General features: G+C 36.0%; 2 protein-coding genes across 3 annotated transcripts in view; one reads left to right on the top strand and one right to left on the bottom strand.

Annotated features, from left to right (window-relative positions):
- The first annotated feature begins 6,992 nt into the window (after positions 1-6,992).
- Positions 6,993-19,264, top strand: alb (albumin). The gene is given in 15 exon segments (NM_001004887.2): positions 6,993-7,089; positions 7,584-7,650; positions 8,287-8,419; positions 9,005-9,210; positions 9,752-9,884; positions 10,997-11,094; positions 11,656-11,785; positions 12,404-12,618; positions 13,279-13,411; positions 13,623-13,720; positions 15,488-15,626; positions 16,573-16,796; positions 17,887-18,019; positions 18,161-18,215; positions 19,137-19,264. Coding segments are annotated over 14 exon segments (1,830 nt in total). The 5' UTR covers positions 6,993-7,010; the 3' UTR covers positions 18,203-18,215; positions 19,137-19,264.
- A 2,728-nt stretch (positions 19,265-21,992) lies between these two features.
- The window catches only part of rassf6 (Ras association domain family member 6), a 28,267-nt gene continuing 26,329 nt past the window's right edge, over positions 21,993-23,930 (bottom strand). Inside the window, exons 10-12 of one of the 2 annotated variants that reach the window (XM_012959542.3) lie at positions 23,567-23,685; positions 23,383-23,480; positions 21,993-22,717 (exon numbers count right to left, since the gene is read on the bottom strand). In XM_012959542.3, coding sequence (XP_012814996.1) covers positions 22,642-22,717; positions 23,383-23,480; positions 23,567-23,685 — 293 coding nt within the window. In that variant the 3' untranslated portion in view covers positions 21,993-22,641. 2 annotated transcript variants of the gene reach the window in all.

The following is a 23,930-nucleotide window of genomic DNA, read 5'->3' as shown; positions in this document are numbered from 1 at the left end:
TGTACAAATACATAACACTTACCAAACTGGAATATATATATAAAGTCAAGCTGTGTGTCTGCACTCAAAACCAATGCAATAAGCGGGTGCTAAGGTCAAAATATGTAAATACCTAAAAAGAGGACCAGCACACCAATTCACATCAAATCTTCTTTTTATTCACCGTGCGTTCCAACATTTCGGTCCCTCTTGGGATATTGTGCAAGTAAAAAAAATACAAAGTTAAATACAGGTATAGGACCCATTATCCAGAATGCTCGGGACCAAGGGGATTCCGGATAAGGGGTCTTTCCGTAATTTGGATCTCTATACCTTAAGTCAACTAAAAATCAATAAAACATTAATTAAACCCAATATGATTATTTTGCATCCAATAAGGATTAATTAAATCTTAGTTGGGATTAATTACAAGGTACTGTTTTATTACTACAGAGTAAAAGGAAATCAGTTTTAAAATTCTGATTTATTTGATTAAAATGGAGTCTATGGGAGGCAGGCTTTCCATAATTCGGAGGTTTCTGGATAACGGGTTTCCGGATAAGGGATCCCATACCTGTAGTACAAAAACTTGAAAAAAACTGCTTTTTTGGTCCAAAGTGTTACTATCTAAAACATAGTCAATATAATTTTAATCTCTCACCAGTAGGTACGTGCACAGGGCAAGCATATGGGCTGCGCTGGATCCAGAAAGGGCCCACAAAATTAAAGAGAAGGATAAGGATAAGAAGCAGGATATAGCCCAACAGGCTGTAGCTAAACACTGGGCTGATGATAAGCATGACCCGGCAGAATTTAGATGTATGCCTATTGAGCATATACCTAGATGGTCAAGGGGTGGCGATCTGAATAAATTATTGTTACAGCAGAAGGCCTTCTGGATCTATGAGTTAGATTGTGTCGCTTCTAGGGGCCTCAATGAGCAATTGGTGCTTACTTGTTTCCTGGGTTAGATAAACTGTGTGAACACATAGTCAAGGGGGTTATATCAAGTTTGAAGAACTTCAAAGAAATATTTATGTTTTATTTTTTATAGATGGTTTACACAAGAAGCACTTTCTATGGATATATGAATATGATATGGATTTCAAACTGGGAAGTTATACACATGTATGCTGACACCTACTAGTGAGAGATTAAAATTGACTGTTTTAAAGAGCAACACTTTGGACCAACTGATTGGTTAATTGTATATGATCTGCACTGTGATGGCTTTGGATTATGAGTCTATGCAAATTGTGATGTCATTGAAGTTTGTATTTCTTACTTGCACAATGTCTTTGCTAAAGGGACCGAAACGTTGGAACGCACGGTGAATAAAATGAAGATTTGATGTGAATTAGTGTGCTGGTCCTCTTTTTAGGTCTATATACAGTATATGAGGTGAATTTAGATCCCCCTTTCCTTTATATTTTTACTTAAACAAGACTAACAGATAATCTAAGGAGTCTAGAAATTGATGCCTTTTTTGTCTTTGTTAGGAACCAATATGTGCCAGTGCAGGAACTTTAGAAAATTAAGTTGCGCAGCAGTTCTGTACCACCCACTAATGCCCTTATCAGTTAAATTTGAATGATTATCATGTGTGCCTACCTCAGCAACCATTTCTGATATACCCATATGTGTAGTATATTTGTATGGCCTTACATATTTCAATTCCATCAGAATTTTTGAAATTAGACAACTGAAAATAAATAAAACATATATTGCTTAATTATAAACAATGCATTCATAAAGGTAATATAAATATAGATATGAATGTAATTTTGGCATCAGATCCCCTCAGAATGTGCCCTGCACAGAATTTGCTCAGGAAAGCACTTTAATAGTATATTATGTCAGGGACAGAGAACTGATAGTGATATCAGGGAATAAACATGTACCTAGTGTTTCAAAAGCTACATATTTACTTAATCAAAGTCATTGTATTATAGCACACTTCTTAATGCTAGCACAGCAGGTTCTTTTAGGTAAAACTGCAGGTTTAGTCTGTGGTTGACCAACGCTGTTGTTTGAAGTAGTGTGGAAATGCTATGTAAATATGAATTATAGTACTAAAGATTTTGTCGCAATATGTCTCATTTAAAATATGTGCAGATAAAATAATACTATATTGGAAACAAAACTAAATTGAAAAAAAAACTGATAAAAAATTAATTTGATATTTTTAACTTTTTTTTAGCATAGAAGACATGACTGAGACATGCAATCCTCTATGTTTTCTGCACTTTGCATTGTTCAAACAACATGTATCCTACAAGTTGGATGTAGTTGCATGGGTTAATGGGACTGATATAAGAATCTGATGTATAAAGTACATAAAAGGATTGTGATCTGACACACTTGTCGAAAGGGAACGCTGCATGTTGCAACTTAATCCCATGAGATAAGATCTTTCATGTAAACCCAGCACACACAAACCTATACTTACCTATTTATACACTCACATACATAAACCATATGTACCAACATCAATACTAACTGCTGATTTTAGTATCACAATAGCCTTGAATACTATGCTTGTTCAAGAACTCATCCAGGCCCCTCTTAAAGGCATTAACAGAATCTGCCATTACAACATCACTAGGGAGGGCATTCCCCAATCTCACTGCTCTCTTAAAAAAACACCTACTCTACTTTAAATGGAAGCTCCGTTCCTCTAATCTAAAGGGGTGGCCTCTGGTGCACTGATGGTTTTTATGAGAAAAAAGAACATCCCCTATCTGCCTATAATCCCCTCTAATGTACTTGTACAGAGTAATCATGTCCCCTCGCAAGTGCTTTTTTTTCTAGAGAAAACAACCCCAACCTTGACAGTCTCACCTCATAGTTTAAATCTTCCGTCCCAATTACCAGTTTAGTCGCAGTCTCTGCACTCTCTCCAGCTCATTAATGTCCTTCTTAAGGACTGGAGCCCAAAACTGCACTGCATACTCAAGGTGAGGCCTTACCAGGGACCTATAAAGGGGCAAAATTATGTTTTCATCCCTTGAGTCAATGCCCTTTTTTTATACAAGACAGCACTTTATTTGCTTTAGTAGCCACCAAATGACATTGCCTGGAACTAGACAACTTGTTATCTACAAAAACCCCTAGATCCTTCTCCATTAAGGAAACCCCCAACAAACTACCATTCAGTAGATAGCTTTCATTTATAATATTCCTACCAAAGTGCAAAGCTTTGCACTTGTCCACATTGAACCTCATTTTCCAGTTTGCTGCCCAGTTTTCCAATTTTGTCAAATCTCTCTGCAAAGCGGCAGCATCCTGCATGGAACTTATAGTTTTGCACAATTTAGTGTCGTCAGCAAAAATAGAAACAGTATTGTCTATGCCCACCTCCAGGTCATTAATAAACAAGTTAAAAAGCAAAGGACCCAGGACTGACCCCTGCAGTACTCCACTAACCACACTGGTCCAATTAGAAAATGTTCTATTTACAACCACTCTTTGTAATCTATCCTTCAGCGAGTTCCCTATCCAATTACAAATATTATGTACTAGGCCAGTGCTGTCCAACTGGCGGCCCGCGGGCCGCATGCGGCCCTCGACCCCCCTCTGTGTGGCCCCCCACCTGTCTGGCTGCTTTGATGGCTTACTCTTGTGTAAGCTTTAAATGGTATCAGTACTGAGATTAACTGCCCCCCCCCTGCATGGTTCTCACCTCAGAGTCAGGCTGTAATCAGGCTGTATTGTTTAAATATGTAATCCCCTGTGTTGTTCACACCTTTTAATCTCTGCATTGTTCCCCCCGTGCAGTGTTCACACCTCAGGCTCAGGCTGTAATCCCCCATATTGTTCCCCTGTTCACACCTCAGGAGCAGTAGAAACCCACAAATAATCCCTGCACACTACAAAAAGAACATATACTGAGGTGGTACTTCAATTAAAAAGTTTTTTAATATATAGTTATTGTGCAGACTATATGAGCAGTGCCAGCATTGTGTCACTGTAGGCTGCCTGTGTGTGCCATACACACAGGCATCATAGGGAAAGCAGAGTATGGCACACACAGGCAGGGTAGGGAAGACAGAGTATGGCACACACAGGCCAAGTATGGCACAAACCAGCCAAGAATGGCAAACACAGTGAAAGTATGGCACACGCAGGCAGGGTAGGGAAGGCAGAGTATGGCAGACACAGGCAGGGTAGGGAAGGCAGAGTATGGTAGACACAGGCAGGGTAGGGCAGGCAGAGTATGGCAGGTTTTTGCTGTACTACAACCATTAATATGGGTATGGTCATGTGATAACATGGGTGTGGTTTCAAGTGGGTGCGGTTTCAAAAAGGGGAGTGGTCAAAACTGGCTTCCATTATCGGCCCTCCACCACGTAGGTCGGAAAAATTCCGGCCCTCGGTACAACAGAGGTTGGACAGCACTGTACTAGGCCAATATTCCTCAATTTTATCACTAACCTTCTGTGAGGTACTGTATCAAACGCTTTAGCAAAGTACAAGTAGATGACATCAACTGCCATTCCAGCATCGAGGTTCTTACTCACCTCCTCATAAAAGGCGACTAAATTAGTCTGGCAAGATCTGTTACGCATAAAACCATGCTGGCACAAACTTATAGTATTGTGAACTGCAATGTATTCAAGTACCCTATCCCTTATTACCCCTTCCAAAAGCTTTCCTACTACTGCTGTCAGGTTGCCACCTGTCCAGATTTGACCCAGATGGTCTGGTTTTTGGATTGCAGATTGATTCGCAGGTGATTGGCAAAACGGCGATAGCCACATTATAGCCCCCTCCCCATGATGTCGCGGCCTGCCCCCTTGATGTTACGCCCCCCCCTTCACATCCTGCCACCCTGCCCAAGTTCCCGGGCAGGACAGGTAGCAACCCTATGTCTGAGAGACTTTTTCTCATTGAAACACATTGACTGTTGGACGTAGATGCATGAACAAAACACACCATCCAACTTTATCTGATCTGACTTTACATTACAGCTCATGGATATCAGATTTTTTAGGATTATACAAAATCTTGTGTTGTTGTGTGGTGTTGTATTGGGTTGCGTGCTGTTTCATAACAAGATCAGATAAAATATAACCCACAAAATCTGAAGGATTATAGCCCTTACAGGATTTTCTTCTTCCGCTTGTTGCAGTAGGACTAAAGGACTGAAAGAGGGAAAGGCCGGGTATTTTGTGCTAAGCACATGATGACTGAACATCATGGGGCTGATTTATTAAATACAATTTAAGGAATCCTGATTGATTGCCAGCAATCTGATATTTTCAAAAATATAACAAAACTTTCCTGGCTGCCAGGACTAGTTATATGCCAGACAGTGAACTAATTGACACATTTTTCTAATACAACCCCCTGTCATTTTGTCAGTATCCCTTCAATTGTAGTTACTAGTCGGATCTCAAACCAGTGGCTCAAGATCAACAAGTTGCTCTCCACCCCCTTTGATGTTGCTCCCAGTGGCCTCAAAGCAGGTCTTCATTCTTGAATTTCTAACTTGGAGGCAAGTTTTGGAGGCATAAAGACCATGGGTACAACAAAACAGAGCCTCCTGTAGTCTGCCAATCCACATATGTGCTACAAAATAACCAATTACAGGAACTTTTTTCATAAATTGTAGTGGTTTCGAATAGGCTGTCAATTATTATTTTAATGAGACTGATATGAAATGCTATGATATGACTAGTATGAACTATTAAAGAACTGGGAGCAGGCTTCCACACAATTGGGCCCAATGAAATGTGTGTGCAGTTGTGTTAATTTTGCTGAATCTGACACAATTTCCCCAAAAGTAGCAAACTGCATCAGGCTTAATGCTTGAATTCTGAGAAAAAACCTACATAGTGGTAAAAAAAAACTGGCAATTGCAATTAAAATTTAATTTTGATCACTGCATTGGGTATGTAAGCGAGCCTTATAGTGTGGTGTTTTTGTACTAAAATTATTACGCCGTTATATACATTGTCCATGGTATATTAAAACATGGGGTAGCAAGTGCCTGTATAGTTTTTATGATGAGTTAGGCACAAAAAGAGCTGCAGGAGCACTCTAAGAACAAATAAAGTATGGACTCCCTCTTTTCCTATATCTTATGGGCTGGGCACTCCCAGATTAGTTGCATTATGTTTGGGAAAGTGTACCTTGACCAAAGCATTGATTTGGGTGCTATCACCAGATGGAAGTTTGGCCTACTATTCTAGGGATTTACTAAAAGGCTGAGAAAGCACTAGGGTTATTAGCAGTGGAGAAGATAAATCTGATTTATCTGCTTTAGATTTTCATAAATTTAAATGCAGCCTCTATTGTTAGGAAGCTACATTGGAGAATGTAGAGAATCTCAGAGACCCTTCTACTAATGGTCCTCTGTATGTAACAACCGCTTTCTATTCATTTCTGGTCTTTGGTTCTAGAGTACATTTAGACTTTTTGCTGTCTTTCATGTATATCTTAGCTGGAATTAAGTGCAAGCTACTATTTTATTATTGCAGAGGAAAAGCAGATCATTTTTGAAAATTTGAAGTATTTGATAAATCAGAGCTTTCTGGATAATGGGTTTCCAGATAAAGGATCTCATATCTGTACAGTGAAATATTAACTATAAACATATTTCAGAAAAATACATTACAGTTAATAAAGAATGTTACAAAGAAAAAAGGACAAACAGAATGATCACATTAGGCTGTTTGACCTTTGCATATAATTGGACTAAATGAAGATTTGGGGCACAGACCAGTACATAGTATACACAAAGATCAGTTTGCTTAACCTTTTGTTCAGTAATTACCCAAGACTTTGCCTTGCCCATGATAGTTTTTTTCCTTTAATTTACAAGGTCTTTCAAAGAGCAGCATCCAATATACAGCAACAGCAATACATTATTTGACTTTAGGAAACTCCACAAAGCTTAAAAAACTGCAACAGAACAATTTGATAGGTTAATAATTTTCCAGATCTCTCTTAGGAATAGTATAAAGCAAGAGGTATCACTCATTTCAGATCAGGCTTCTATGAGGTCCCCACCCAATACACCTCCAGTCATGAAGTGGATCACCCTTATTTGTCTGTTAATTAGCTCCTCGTTAATTGAATCAAGGATTATTTTAAAAAGAGATGCAGGTAAGATTTCAAATACATTAATCATTATTAAAATCCAAAGATTTTATTGCATATTATTGTGTTTTATATAATAAACAGCATTCTTTTTTTTGAAAATTGAGGATTCTAAATTGCATAAGTAGTTCACAATGAATTACCCAGGTCATATAAAGGATGTCTGTATAATTGCATATTTTCAAAAAGTAGATTTTGCCATACAGTAGAACAAAACATGCACGATAAGCACACAACTGATTTGCTTTAAAGGTATTGCTATTGAAAGAGATACAAAGCATGTGCCATCTGTAAAGTTAAGTTATTATGACTTTCATTAAAAAGTTATCAAGTTTATTTGACTTATCAATTGCCATTCACACTTTAATGGTATGTACATATATACATACATACTACATACATACAAAAGTAAATAGCTACATTTTCAGGTTTATAGATATATATATATATATATATTTATATATATTTATTTTTAATCCTTAATAATGCCTTTCTTGTAGATCAAGACCATCAAAAGCATATCGCTGATGTGTTCAATGAATTGACCGAGCGGACCTTCAAAGGACTGTAAGAATTATTTCTACAAATAATTATAGTTTTTTATGGTCTAGGATTGCCATTGGATTGACCCTGATATGCTTAAAGCAGACATACATTTTTTTTCTAGTATTGCCAGTACAGACAAAGAGTTTTCATTTATTACTTGACTTTTTAAGATCACCCCTATGCTGTATAGAATTATTCTTTGGCATTGTATATTTTATTTTAAAATTGTTTTTGTAGAAAATGAGATTTATGTATGATATTTTTTTCCTCTTTAAAGGGAATATTCACTCTATTCTTTAAATTTAGTTTAGGGTGGTTTCTTATTTAAAGGTGTTCTATTAGAATGAATGCTCCAATACTTATAATGACTTATGCTCGTGGTTTGGGACCCTTTGTTCATCATCAGTGGCAGATGACTGTCCTTCCAATGCTAGAATGCAGTGATGTTCATATGGGTGGGTGTAGGTAAATTACATTGACATATTCAGTAGGTTAATAGGTACCCTTACAGAATTGACTTTTAGGTTAGTTGTTGACTGCTCACTATAATACTTTTGAATGTGTTTTCTTTTGGATGCCTTTTATTTTGACTGCCTACTTTGAACATGAGTCCAATATGGTGGATGAGTTCCTAATTCAGTACTATTATTTTTGCAGTACATTGGCTATTGTCTCACAGAATCTCCAGAAATGTTCATTGGAGGAGCTTTCTAAACTGGTGAATGAAATTACTGACTTTGCCAAGAGCTGTACAGGAAATGATAAAACTCCAGAGTGTGACAAAAAAATTGTAAGTAATTATATAAGATTGTGTACTGTGCATATACATCTACTTTAACTCTCAACAGTTTAGTTTAGTGACATTTTTCTGTTCAGAAAACACTATTGCCTTCATTTATCAAAAAAGACGGTATATATGTAGAAAGGAAATATAATTTACTTCTCAAATCTGAAACATAAATTCAATTAACCTAGTATAAAATAAAATAAAATTCCAAGCAGGAATCACTTTTACTATAAACTGCTTCTTCAAGCATTTCAACCCTCTGGCCATTATACTCTAGATATGTGCCACGCCCAGGTCTAGGGCAATTTAGCTCAACACATTTTGAACCTTTTGCCAAAACTCGGGACCAAATTGTACATTTCTCAGCAAGAACACAAGAAACTTAATGCATTGGAGCTAAGAGGCCACCTAAGGCATGGTGCTCCACATTACTTATGCAGAAAGCTCCAGTTCCCAAGCATTCTGGGTAACAGAAACTTGTGCTCTTGATTTGCCACATTTCACACACTGCTGCAGCCATTTATTGTGACTTCCCAGAAAATTATGTTTTTGTGCTATTTTGCAAACTAATTTATTATTATTTCGCAGGATACCCTGTTTTATGACAAACTCTGTGCAGATCCAAAGGTGGGTGTTAACTATGAGTGGACCAAAGATTGCTGTTCTAAGCAAGATCCAGAGAGAGGAGAGTGCTTCAGGGAGCACAGAGATGTTGAACATACTCCGGTAAAGACTTTATCACCTGAGCAAACTTGCACGTTGTTCAAAGAACACCCTGATGACCTTCTCTCAGTGTAAATATGAACACTTTATTTTATTTTTTCAAAACACATGTTCTAATATAGAGTTATATATTTTTTATTAAACTAAGACCTGCATGCATTCACCATTCTCTAGAAAATGATTTTATTATTATAATACAAGAAATAGGCCTGTGGCAATGACAATTTTCTTTATCCAATTCATTTGCTATTTTATTTAGATGAAATGGAAAAGGTTTTGCTGTCTAATTCTTTTGTTTTAGCATTTTTGAAGATCAACTTATGTACCAGATCAACACATGCACCAGAATTGCTCAAAATCCTATATTACAACAGATACCTTATAAGTTATTTGAAAAATCTACAATTTCTTTTTGCAAGCAATGAAAGCCATTTCTTTTTGCACTGTATTTAAAAGGCACTGTAGCATGTACTCAACTGGTTTTAGGCCAGTGACATTATTTTTACGCTTTTTTAAACAAATAGTTATTGTTACTCTTATTTTTCATTTTTAGAAAATGTACATGAGGTTTTGGATACTTACCTAAACTCTCTTTTATTTTTTTGTCTATAGGTTCATCCATGAGGAGGCAAGACACCATCCAGACCTTTATCCTCCAGCAGTACTATTATTAACTAAGCAATATCAGAAAACTGTTGAACATTGTTGTGAAGAAGAAGACAAGGAACAATGCTTCAAAGAAAAGGTATAGTGTTCAGAAATCCAGTAATTTCACATTTCCCAGTGCCATTTTAACATGCCCATGTGTTGCATTTCAACACATTTGTAGACATGTAGGGTGGAAATAAAGATTTTTTTAGGGCTAAACTCCACAAACATTTTTTGCGGATTGACAAAACGCATGCGGCAAATTGCATGTATTTGCTCAATGTATAAACTACATGTAAGGTTTTCCATCTGGCAGGTGTTGCATCTGCGTCAATGCGATATTCTCACACCAGTTGAAGCGACTTTTTCTTTGCATTGAAATATATTGACATGTGTTGAAGCAGGAACAAAATACTTCATCCAACTTTATCTGATCTGTGGAGATCAGATTTTGAAGGATCGTACAAAATCTCTTGCTGTTGCATAGTGTTGCATGCTGTTGCATGGAGGATCAGATTAAATTAATCCCATAAATTCTTATAAGAAATACTTGTGGAGTTTAGCCCTTTTGTTGTATCCAGACTTTTCTGAAAGTAACAGCTAGTGCAAATCTAGGGGGAGGCCAAAAAACTTGTGTGGTTTATACTGTAGCATGGATGATAAAATTTTTCTATGGGCAATAACCAACAACAACTATACATGTGTATCATTCCAGCTGTGCTATACTGGTGATAACAAACTGCTAATAAGTTGTGATGAGTTACCACATTGTGAAAAGCTACCGCATTCTGCTTTATATTATAATTCCCTTTATGTTATGGTATATTTGGTGCCTATGTAAGCATATTACCTGTGCAGCACATTATTTGCAATTAAATCACTTAAAGCAACACAAAAGCTACTTATACTCCTTAAATAGTCACATCCTTTTTAATGGATGAAGATTTGTAAAACACTTTCTGTTGTAATAATTATTATTATGGTATGAATATATAAATATGCTTACATTTGCATTCTCATTGCATCCCACCATTGGGCCATAAACACAAATGACAATTGTAGAAATAATCATATTTAGAAAATAATTTCTGCCACAAATATTTTAACATATTTAAGTGTTAACCTGTTTCTTACAATGAGATTTGCAGTTCTCCTTGTATGATGCCATTATTTCTAATCATGTTGTTAATTTTTTTATTAACCTTATAGATTAAGGAAATTATGAAACAAACTCATTCCATTCAAGATACACAAAAACATTTCTGCTGGATTCTGGATACTCATAAAGAAAGAGCACTTAAAGCAATGTAAGTTGCTATCTATACTGTCTAAAATGTGTACATTTGTAGGTAAATTAGCTTGATATTTGGGCTCATAATACATCACTAATAGCACTATAGTTTTGTGACAACAGAGTACCAGTATTGGATTAAGACTGCTAGAGCTTTAAAATAACTCCGTGCCCTGCAAATTCTGGCTGTGATCCTGCACTCTTCTTAACAATTTTGGGGTTGTATAAAATTAGTATTTACTTACTTTAAGAGGTACAAATAAAGACCCTTGAATCAATATCTATTTAATTAATCAATTCATATAAATTAGAATGATAACACTTGTGCAAGATTATACTAATCTGCCACTCTACCCAAAATGATTTTGCAAATGATTTTGATATACGCCAGACTATCATATTTCATTAGCACAGCCTTGCATATTCATGGCATAGTAAGTATATCTAAAATAATGTGAGAGACTCAGAGCTCTCTTCTTCATAGTGTCTAATTAGAGACTGGCATATATGTGAACTCTGATTGAAATGACTTACATTGTATGTATCTGTTTCTTAATTTCTATATATTGTATTCCAGAAATTTGGCCAGAGTGAGCCATAGATATCCTAAGTCTGACTTCAAGCTTGCCCATACATTTACTGAGGAGATAACACATTTTATTAAGGATTGTTGTCATGGGGACATGTTTGAATGCATGTCTGAGAGGGTAAGCAATTTTGATTAAGAGACCTGATGTATCACACCAGGCTAATTAATTGCTATATAGCACACACTCTCTAAGTATATACTTAATTGTCAAAGCTGACCGTATACAGGCAGAATACAAATAAAGAGTAATTCAATAGAAAAAAGTCTTACAAAATGATATGGATAGTGAAATCCGGCTCACTTGCTGTGGAATGGGGTGTTATGAAATGGAAAACATATATAGGGCCACAGTGAGGTGGGGAGCAAGATAGGGTCACAATCAGGGGGAAGTGATGCAATGCACAATGGTAACAAGAGGGGAGGACACATTACATCGACACGCATGTCTAGCGACCCTTGCCTGTTGTGCCCTAGGCACGTGTCCTTCTGCTTGCCCCTAGTTCCAGCCCTGAACACATGGCTTGATAGTGTGTTAAAAACACACATCATAATTACTATGATTAGAGGAGAAACATATCAAACAAGGATAATGCTTGTAACTGCCTCATGCAAAATACTATCCTTAACCAGATTTTTTGTTTAAAAGTAGTGTATTCTGTACATCCTCTATAAATAGTTTTGCAGCGTTCAACTCAAGGTTGAACAACCCCTTTAATAATCTTTTCCATTCTGATAGATGGAGCTTTCTAAGCACACCTGTGACCATAAAGATGAGTTATCATCCAAATTAGGAAAATGCTGTGATCTACCAGTGCTGGAGCGTTCATACTGCATCGTCACCTTGGAAAATGATGAAGTTCCTGCTGAATTATCTAAACCAATTACAGAATTTACAGAGGACCCACACGTGTGTGAGAAGTATGCTGAGAATCAAGAGGTTTTCTTGGGCAGGTAAAGATAATACGTTATATATGTGTTACACATTGTAATATACACCATGCAACTGACTTACTAGACATCAAGAAGTTTTTTATTAAATAGTTTATCTTGTAGAGAGTTTACATACATAGTGGATTATGCACTACATACTATAGGCATCTAAATGGCCAAACAAAGTCTCATTTTTTGCTAAAACTGCAAACTACAACATGCAGTCTGAGCTCAGCTTTCAGTGGCTAGACAAAGGTAATGTGCTGATTGGAAATTGATATTACTGATATTACTACTCATGCCTTGGCAATGTTTACTGAAAATCCGGCATCCAAAAATGTAGAAATAAAATTTATAATAAATATATAATATAAAATTAGTAGTAGTATTTATGTTTAGAGGTGTCTAGCCAACAGCTCTGTTACGTTACAGTAATGTATTTCGGCATTGCAAAGGAAACCCTTTGTTTTAACTTCAGTTCTGAAGATTGGACATATAAGTTATTTTTCAGCCTAATATGCAAACTAACTTTGCTGCAAAATGGCATTTGTAATGTATTTGTAACATGGCGTTGATTCAGTTTTTTTTCAATATCACATTGCATTCAATATTATAGACTACCTAGGCTTTACCTGTACTGTAGTTACATTATTATTATGAATTGTGCCTGTTTTTTTATAGATATCTCCATGCTGTGTCAAGAAAACACCAGGAATTGTCTAAAGAATTCCTTGTGCAATCTGCAAAAGAATATGAAACTTTGCTTAACAAGTGCTGCAAAACAGACAATCCTCCTGACTGCTACAAGGATGCAGTAGGTTTTTTTTTTAACTCTTTAAAACCAAGTGTGTACTTAAGCCAAACTGAGTTAGAGTGGTATAGCTGTACAGTAGGTGGCCCTGTTATTGCATGGGGTCCTGAAAAGCAGTGTAGTTACTAAACAACTAAACCCCAAATGTTTTTAGATAAGCATTAGAGTGAAACAGGCCTCATTACTAATTAGAATTCTTATCCTTTTTTATTAGGCTAACTTGTTCTTAAATGAAGCCAAGGAGAGATTTGCATATTTGAAACAAAACTGTGATGCTCTGCAAGAACATGGTGAATACCTTTTTGAAAATGAGTAAGTTTCACAGATATAGATATCCTATTTCTTTGTTTATTTGCACTTGGAGAGATATGGGTGTTGTGGCATGGTCATTTATATTCAATGAAACTTATTGTCCTGGCTAGAGCCTTGTATATAAGAATCCTATCTATAGAATACATAGTTACATAGGGTTGAAAAAGACCAGAGTCCATCAAGTTCAACCCTTCCTGAACCCAGCACAAATATAATAAGTAAGTATATAAGTAAAATGCCTTTCCTTCTCCTTTAAGTAACATAAAGATTTAGCACAAGTACATTTTTCAGGTCCAGAAACTGTTGGTCTAGTTACATAGGTAAGTTGGGTTGAAAAAAGACCATCAAGTGAACTTAGCTCAAACACAAACATATACTGACCTATGTATACATTCACACACATAAACCCTATATTCCAACATTAATACTAACTGTAGATTATAGTGTCACAATAGCTTTGGATACTATGCATGTTTAGGAACTCATCCAGACCCCTCTTAAAGGCATTAACAGAATCTGCCATTACCACATCACTAGGAAGGGCATTCCACAACCTCACTGCCCTCACCTTGAAAAACCATCTACTCTGCTTCAAAAGTTCCGTTCCTCTAATCTAAAGGGGTGGCCTCTGGTGCGCTGATCATTTATATGGGAAAAAAGAATATCCCCATCTGCCTATAATCCCCTCTAATGTACTTGTACAGAGTAATCATGTCCCCTCGCAAGCGCCTCTTTTCCAGAGAAAACAACCCCAACCTCGACAGTCTCACCTCATAGCTTAAATCTTCCATCCCCTTTACCAGTTTAGTTGCACGTCTCTGCACTCTCTCCAGCTCATTAATATCCTTCTTAAAGAGACACTGACACCAGAAATTAAACCTTTTTTTTGCGTTTATCATAACATTGTCTTTGAATGCTATTTATAATTTTGCCATAAAAGTATTTGCCCAATGCTTTTACAATACCTATCTGATCCCCCATGTTCCTCTGTGAGGAGGCTGGCATATTTGTGCTGCCATAGTCCATTAGCATTAAAAGCAACAACTTACAAGCTGGGAAGGTACAGTCAGATTGGCACAACAGTTAGGTTCAAGTAACAATTACTTACAAAAGCAGTACTGTCAGTAAAAAACGATCAGTATGACTTTTAATGTACATTAATATTTTGAAGAGTAATTTTTTACTGTCAGTATTACCTTAAGGACTGGAGCCCAAAACTGCACTGCATACTCAAGGTGATGCCTTACCAGAGACCTATAAAGAGGAAAAATTATGTTTTCATCTCTTGAGTCAATGCCCTTTTTTATACAAGACAGCACTTTATTTGCTTTAGTAGCCACAGAATGACACTGCCTGGAATTAGACAACTTGCTATCTACAATATCCCCAGATCATTCTCAATTAAGGATAACCCAACAAACTGCCATTTAGTATATAACTAGCATTTATATTATTTCTACCAAAGCGCATAACTTTGCACTTTTCAACATTGAACGTCATTTTCCATTTTGCTGCCCAGTTTTCCAATTTTTGTCAAACAAGCAAAGTGACAGCGTCCTGTGTGGAACTTATATACTTAATACACTAGATGGGAGTAGGTTACAGAATAGAATTTGAATTTATATAGAAGTGTGAAGAGGCCAGGATCAGAAGAAGAATAAACAACGGAGGCCTTGGGTACTAAAGTTTTCAACTTCCTGAAAATAAAATGAGATAAATTCAAGTTTTAGTAAATCTGCCCCTAAGTTTTTTCTTCTTTTGTTTTAGCGCTCTTATAAGGTACGCCAAGAAAATGCCCACAGTATCAAGTAAAGGTTTGATTGGATTAGCACACCAAATGGCAGATATTGGTGAACACTGCTGTGCCCTACCAGAAAACCAGAGGTTGCCATGTGCAGAAGGAGACGTATGTATATATTGTTTGTTATGTTTTGCTTGGGTTTATGCAAACCTTTCTGCCAACTTCTAGTGCATTTTTTCTATATAACCTAATTACAGCTTTATAATGTATGAAATACTGACTCTTTGTCCACCCATCTACAAACATGCACACACCTACAAACAAACACAGCACCATAAGAAAAACGTTTAGAATATCATATCTGGGGACTGATATTAAGCACATAGAGCCCAGCAACATTACTCAATAAACCCAAATATAGTGCACAGCTAGTTACCATTATAGTATAGTTACCTAAAATATATTTAATACAGCTACTCTACACACACTTCCAAGCCAATTTGAGTACATAGAACACACCATTACAATGGTGCCATTTCTGAACACATATGACTGACTTCACATTACTGCACTTGTTTAACTGTAATCCCATATGACTTCTTGATAACATGCAGTAGTAATGTAGATACAGATGTGAAGTATAATTTTCATAGTTCTTAAGGAATTATCAACCATTTTAACCTTAGAAATGTTTACTATGGACAAGTGAATCTCTTGTTTGCAATGGGCTACAGACATCTAGTATGGTTCATTTACTTGCGAGAATAACAAACAGCTTAGGTTAAGGAATCACAGCTATAAACCATTTACATCTCTAAAACTCTAAATAATTAAAGCAGTTAGTAAAAAAAAGCATAATTAAGCATCCTCTTAAGTCCACTGGATTGTGCATAATAGAGACAGGTACTTTTCAAGATAGAAAGTCTGATGTAAAGAGAAAAAATAATGGTCGCAAAAAAAATAATATACTAGACTCACTATTGTATAAAATATATATAATAGTGAGCCTTTGACACGTAAAATATTGCTGATATATAATTTGTCATTATTTAACAAACACTGTTTTAAAGATTGTTGATATTGATGTCCTGTTTTTCACTTCCCTTTAAAGCTTAGCATACTCTTTGGAAAGCTGTGTGAAAAGCAAAAGAAGAATTTTGCAAATGATGGAGTTGCTCACTGCTGCAGTGACTCGTATTCTGGGATGCGTTCATGCTTTACTGCTCTTGGTCCGGATACGAACTATGTACCACCCCCAGTCACTGATGACACATTTCACTTCGATGACAAGATATGCACTGCTAATGAGAAAGAACAACAGCATATCAAACAGACGTAAATATTTTTGCCATTATTGTTTGATGTAATTCTTTGAGAACAGTTTAGCACACATAAATCGTATTGAATTGCCTAAAAGGGGTTGTTCCCCTTTAAATGAACTTTTAGAAACAATGCAATTGTTTTTTTAGCTACTGGGGTCTGTGACCCCCATTTGAAAGCTGGAAAGATGTAGAAAAGCAAATCATTCAAAAACTGTCAAAAATAAATAATGAAGCCCAGTTGCAAAGTTGCTAGGAACAGGACATTCTATAACAAATTAAAAGTTAAATACTTCTTTAGGGCACCACTAATTTTCTACTATTTTACATCAGTTTGATTATTGTAAAATAATTACACTATTCATAGTAGTCTATGGAGATCCAGGCAGGCTTTAGGACAGTTTAAAGGACCAGTAACTCCAAAAAATGAAAGACATTTAAAGTAAAAGAAATATCATATAGTCTGCATTGGTAAAAGTTGTGTGTTTGCTACAGATTTGCTGCTATAGTTTATATAAATAAGTTGCTGTGTAGCCATGGGGGCAGTCATTCAAGCTGGAAAAAGGAGAAAAGGCACACGTTCCAAAGCAGATAGTTGAGTATGAGTTTCTCCATATCACAGTATGTATGTGCATATACAGCAGTTACATTACAATATATATTTGTCCCCAGGAAGTAGTTAAATGTACTTTCAGCTTGCTCAGCTAAGAGCATTAAGGTTTACCTTTATAATAATGTTAAGGATGTAAATGATTGGCATAGTTGTATCTCATGTTTCACTGGTCTTCATTTTTTTATGGTATTTAATTAATGCCATGTCCTACATCATATGAAATGGCTCCAGGCAGGCAAGTCAGTGTGCCCCTTGTGCTACTAAGCTCTTCACTGTGCCACTTGTGCAAGATTTTTTAGCCAGCACAGAGGACAGAGTGTCAATTGTACTTGGGCTAGGTACAGGTGCTCAGTATATGGCAATGTAAGGGCCCAGAGTCCTTTATCACTTGTACATAGCCTTTACACTTTAAGAGATGATTGCAGAAGACATTTTAATTAGATTCCCCAAGCTTGAAATAACTTAATATATATGTATTTTTCTTTGGTTATAGATTCCTTGTGAAACTGATTCAAGTCAGTCCAAAAATGGAGAAAAATCACATTGATGAATGTTCTGCTGAATTCCTTAAGATGGTTCAGAAATGCTGTACTGCAGATGAACACCAGGGGTGCTTTGATACAGAGGTATGGCAACACTCTTGTCCTTTTTGTATCATGAAAACAACACAGATTGAGTGTGTTACTGAATACCCTTTTCCTTACAACCACATTTTCATGTAAGCTTGCCTACTTACTGTCTTACTTCTTATCTTATTTACCTTGCAGAAAAAACCACTGATTGAACACTGTCAAAAACTCCATCCATAAGAGCAAAGGCCAGGTAAGGTCAAATGCCTTAAACAGATGTGTACAACATTGTACACAAATGAACATATCATGAGCTGAGCAGAATTAGGTTGAATGGGTTGAATTGTTAGAGACTGTCAAGTGTCATAGGGGAATCTCAGTGATAACTCCTGATGTCCTGAGATAAAATGAGACCTATTATTCTGTGGACATTCACTTTCATATACTACTAGAGATCTTCCAAAAGGACTGATGCGTAAATCCTGTTCATCTGCTCTTTGGATGTAATCAATTGCACAATTGCAATGTTACTGGTATTGATATAGTGAGAGAAATTATTGAACTCATATTGTTATTGTTGAGGAATGGGGAACAGGGGAATTCAGCTTAGGGTACTAATGTCTAGCACAGTTTGTTGCTTTTACTGAACTGTGGTTGAAGCAGGGATCATGTTTAATACAGACACATTACTGAGAGGTAACAGAGTGGGTAACCATCAAAAGTTGTGTCAGAGGGATGGGACCAAGAAAGGAAGAATACTAGATCATATCAGGAATGCATTTAGAAAATACAGCTATAAGGGCTGCACTGATTAAGTGTGCAATCACTGTAGCCCAGTGCTTAGCATTTATTGATGGCTTCTGTGATATTTTTAAGTGATCTGGTAACAATAAAGAGGCTTACAGGGGTGGAAAGAAGGTGATGGCCAAATGACATTGAACAAAACTTGTACAAGTATGTGGGCAGATTTTAGCTTTGGAAGAGCAGTTACTCTACTGAAAACTAAACTTAATAATCATATAAAAATGAATTTTACTTCTAAACAGTGCTGTGGTGTTTTACATTATGACACAGTTTTATTACTATTTTAATATTTAGTTCTAATTAACTAGATGTTTAACATTTTCTAATCATTGCAACAACTTCTAAATTCACAATTTCTTTTGTTGTGCAGCCTTCAAACTGACCAAGGAAGATCTTCCATCTCTCAAACACAGAAAAAAGTTTTCTTCAGCTGAAAATGAACATTTGCTCAGAGCATTCATCTGTTTGTTGCAATAAATAAAGCGTTTAAAAAAAATATATAGCATATATTATTCTGTTGTCTCAGTGTCACATGCACACCAGAACTGTAAGACTTACACCTTTTAATACAACAAAATATATCCCATACAATAGCTTTAAATAATAGGTAATGCTCATGCTATCATATACGTAAATGAGGCCTTTTTAAATGTAAAAAAGGAGGATCTGTAGTAAAGTTATTTTAGGCTATTAACTGTATGTCAAATCTAACAGACAACCCTAAAAAGGAGAATAGACTGAGCACTGGCACATTTTGCTTCTGGTAGCTGTCATCTCTGCCAGAATGCACACTGGCAATTTTCTTTTTCTTTGTTATACAGTGAGATAATAAATGGAAAGGACCTGAAGGACAACAAAAATAAAACATCTATTTGAGACTGTGATTCTGATACAATAGTGATAAAATGGCAGAGAGCAGTGATAAAATAGGAAAAGAACCAGGCTGCAGAAGGATGTACTTAAAGACATGCATAATAACTTAGTTTCTTTTAGATAAGCAAAAAGCAGCAGAATGACTATTGTAGTCTGCATTATGCACTTTATGCATCCTGATTTGAGGATCTTATTTTTGCATAGCAGTGTCAGATGACCAACAGGAAAGCAAAATCTTCATGATTTTTCATTGTTATATCTAAGCTTTGTTGACCCATAGAATTCCGTTCATCATTATCATCAGAACCAAATGAGATACTCTGAAACACAACTGATATGCCCATAATGCTTCAATTCCCACAAAACGGGAGTACGTCCTAAATATTATAGTGTTTATTCAGTTATTTCTCAGAGAATAAAATTGATTTACTTTATTAGTATTACACCATCAATATTTTACTTATTACAACCCACAGTGGTCCAAATCAGATGGATTTTTTACAAACATTCTGTTGGGCTGATTATATTGTTTTCACAAGTTTAAAGGGTAAAAAAAAATATTCTAAGCCTCCTTCATATTAATGTACTCTACCTGAATAGAGAAGATGTCTCGGTCTGGCTGCAAAAAAAACCCTGCTTTCATGTGCAGAGAGTGCAAGGCAGCACACATGATTACTCTGTACAAGTACATTAGAGGGGATTAAAGGCAAATAGGGGATGTTCTTTTTTCCCATAAAAACAATCAACGCACCAGAGGCCACCCCTATAGATTAGAGGAATAGAGCTTCCATTTGAAGCAGCGTAGGTGGTTTTTCATGGTGAGGGCAGTGAGGTTGTGGAATGCCCTTCCTAGTGATGTGGTAATGGCAGATTCTGTTAATGCCTTCAAGAGGGGCCTGGATGAGTTCTAGAACAAGCATAGTATCCAAGGCTATTGTGATACTAATATCTACAGTTAGTATTGATGTTGGTGTATATCATTTATGTATGTAAGTGTATGGATAGGTCAGTATATGTTTGTGTGTGTGCTAGGTTCACTTGGAAGGGTTGAACTTGATGGACCTTGGTCTTTTTTCAACCCAACTTTGTAACTATGTAACTATGTAACTAGACCAACAGTTTTTGGACCTGAAAAATGTACTGATGTTAAATCTTTATGTTACTTAAAGGAGAAGGAAAGGCATTTTACTGCCATTAGATTAGCCACATTAGTGCCACCTAGAACACTATATTTATTCTGCAGAAAGCTTTACCATACATGAGTAAAGAGCCCTAGACCCTCCCACCGTTTTCTTACTATAGCAGCTGCGATTTTAGCCTGGTCTCCCACAGCTTACTGCTGCAGCTCTAGACGTTGGTAGCTCAGATCACACATTCCAAAGGAAGGGGGGAGAATTCTTATGGAAGGGGGAGCAGGAAAAGGGAGAGAGAAGAGAGCTGCACAGACTTGTGCCCCAAACCTGAAGGAGCCCTAAAGGTCTGATACCGAAGAACATGTTTAAAATAAAGGAGACAAGAAATACTGTCTTTCAATAGTGGACTCAGGGCAGCTTTTTGGCTAGTGCTTATGACTGTATTTACATAGACTTTTCTGATAAAGCTTACTTAGTTTTTACCTTTAGATCACCTTTAAAATATTTTTGTTCAAAAGACAAAATATCTTTCTTTCAGGATATATTATATTGTATATATCATTCGGCTTGCTGAGAATACGACACGTCTGACATCAGCCTAAGGTACAAAGTTAAAGATGGAAAGGCGTGTAAAAAGTAACAGACATTAAAAAAGAAATTAAATATAGCTGATCCATTACAGGAGATGTACAACTGTGTATTATATACAGCTAATGAGAATTTTCATTTTCTTCATGGTTTTTCAACAATTTAAACATATAGTTCTTATTTGTATTTGAAAATGTTGTTGCTATGGTCCCATCTATTGTAGTAACCAAACATTGGTTTGGGCGGAAGACAAAAAGCAGAGGATCTCAATGGAATGGTAAGCAATGAAAAAATAAATAAACAACAATGCAAATCTAGCTAAACAATTAAGTTCCTGTTTGCTCAGCATTAGAGCTTCTTCTAACCAGATTATTCAGTTTTGGGAATAATAAAAGCAACAGCAATTCTTAAACCAAAAAAAAAAAGAGAAAAAAAACCAATATTAATTTAAAAATTGTGGTATCGTTAACAGGTATCAATCCCTACACACTGCTACATTTATAGAAAATTCAAAATCCTCTACAAATTGCAGTCCTGTATCTTTAAATGAGCCACTCATCTGCTTGATCTTGAGCTAGAGGTTACCTATAAATCTTGGCAAATGCCTTACTTTGTCAGTTAAATAATGTTAGTTTTCTTCTGAACATACAGTTTTTTTTATTATTATTCTGACAGGTACAACTTCACAGTTTAATAAATACATCTGAATGACTTGAATGTGAAACAAAAGGAAACAAGGCAATGTGCAAAGTTACCACAATATTATGTAATGCAACGTTTTATAATAGTGTACAGAACTCTTGGCAGCATCTCACTGATCCCAGCTGCTGTTTTCAGTCTTTTATGTGCTTTATGCAAGTTTATGCAGTTACTGACATTCAAATACCCTAAATGAAAGAACTGAAATGCTTCATAACTGGAATATATCCAAACAGAAAAAAACATCAGAAATACTCCTGTAGCAACCTTACACTAGAAACAGGAGTTCTTATTGAATGCATTAAATAGCATTGGCAAGTCACAAAAACTTCTCTCTTTTTAATAGAGAAATCAAAATTATTTGCCATAGTACATGGATTTCCCATAGATTTTCATGAAATGCCTAATTGTGCTAATAGTACATTCTGTATATTTCCATAAAGTTCCTTGGATCACTCAAAAGAAGATTGCAAAGGTGTTATTTGTAATCCATCTGGGTTAATCTCAATACATTTAGAAGATCTCCAAAAGTATTCAGTTTCATTGAATCTTGTGAGCCTTGTTTATACATGTAATGGATGATTAGACAGTAGTTTCTGTCATTTTAACGTGCTTGCTTCTAAGGCACTGAAGTAAAATTGCTTTTTCTTTTAAAAACCTGAAAGGAAAAAATTAAAACCATAAATACAAAGTAACATAGTAAGTTAAAAGGAAAAAGACGCACATCTATCAAGATTAACCTTTTATGCCTATATTTAACTTGCCTAACTGCTAGTTGGTCCAAAGGAAGGCAAGAAATAATTTGTATAATTTCTAGTGATGGGCGAAATGTTTCGCCAGGCATGGATTCGCAGCGAATTTCCGCATTTCGCCATTGGCGGATTGTTTCGCAAAACGGATGAAAAAATTTGCAGCGGAAAAATACGCCGGTGTCAAAAAAGAATAGTCACGGGTGTCAAAAGAATAGCCGGGCGTCGAAATGATAGGCATGCGACGAAATAATAGCCGCGGGCGACAAAATAATAGCCGCACGACGAAATAATAGCCGCGGGCGACAAAATAATATTTTCGCCGTTTCGCTAATTTTTGGCCGTTTTGGAACAGATTCGCTCATCACTAATAATTTCTATTTTATAACATCATCAAGAAGACTTTTTCTCTTTTCTAATAAACAAAAATATTGTTCTTCTTGTACTTTTTTCCTATAATTGACAAAACACCACTAATTAAACATATACTTTGTCTATTATAAATTCAAGAGGGTATTAAAGCCTCCCACCCAGGTGGTGACAAATCAAACTGATACAACTCTCAGTTACTTACTTGTCCATAGTTCTTTGAATTTCTCGTTCCTCTTCCTCATTTAATTTTTTCAAAAATGATTCTAGAAGTGGAAGGCTAAATTTTATATATTGTGCTACCTGCAGGAGATGAAAATATAAAAATTACCAATTCAATTATCGTTCATAAGCATATAATTATAACAGAACAATAATAAAATACACACATCACTGTTTATTTCTTCTGCTTCTCTATCCATGAGGAACATCCTTGCTATTTTTCCTGATGGACCTTGTAGAAGTCTCTCCCACAGTGGACAATCTGAATTTCTAAGTTTCTTCTTTTCTAAGGATACAATAACACCAGTGTATACATAAAATGTGTTCTAAAATATCCACATGCATTTCATACTAAAGAGACCATAATGAAATTATTCATATTCTGTTTGTTGTATCACCAACAAACCTAGTGAAATATATCATTCTACCACAGTATACTGCACTAAGTGTATATAATAGACAGACAGCAGTTCTCCTAAGGAGACAGACAATCAATAAACAGCAATAATTGCCATTTCCGAAAATAAATTA

Source organism: Xenopus tropicalis, chromosome 1 (genome assembly GCF_000004195.4).
Source record: "Xenopus tropicalis strain Nigerian chromosome 1, UCB_Xtro_10.0, whole genome shotgun sequence".
Lineage (NCBI taxonomy): Eukaryota > Metazoa > Chordata > Amphibia > Anura > Pipidae > Xenopus > Xenopus tropicalis.
This window is presented reverse-complemented; position numbering and strand designations above follow the sequence as displayed.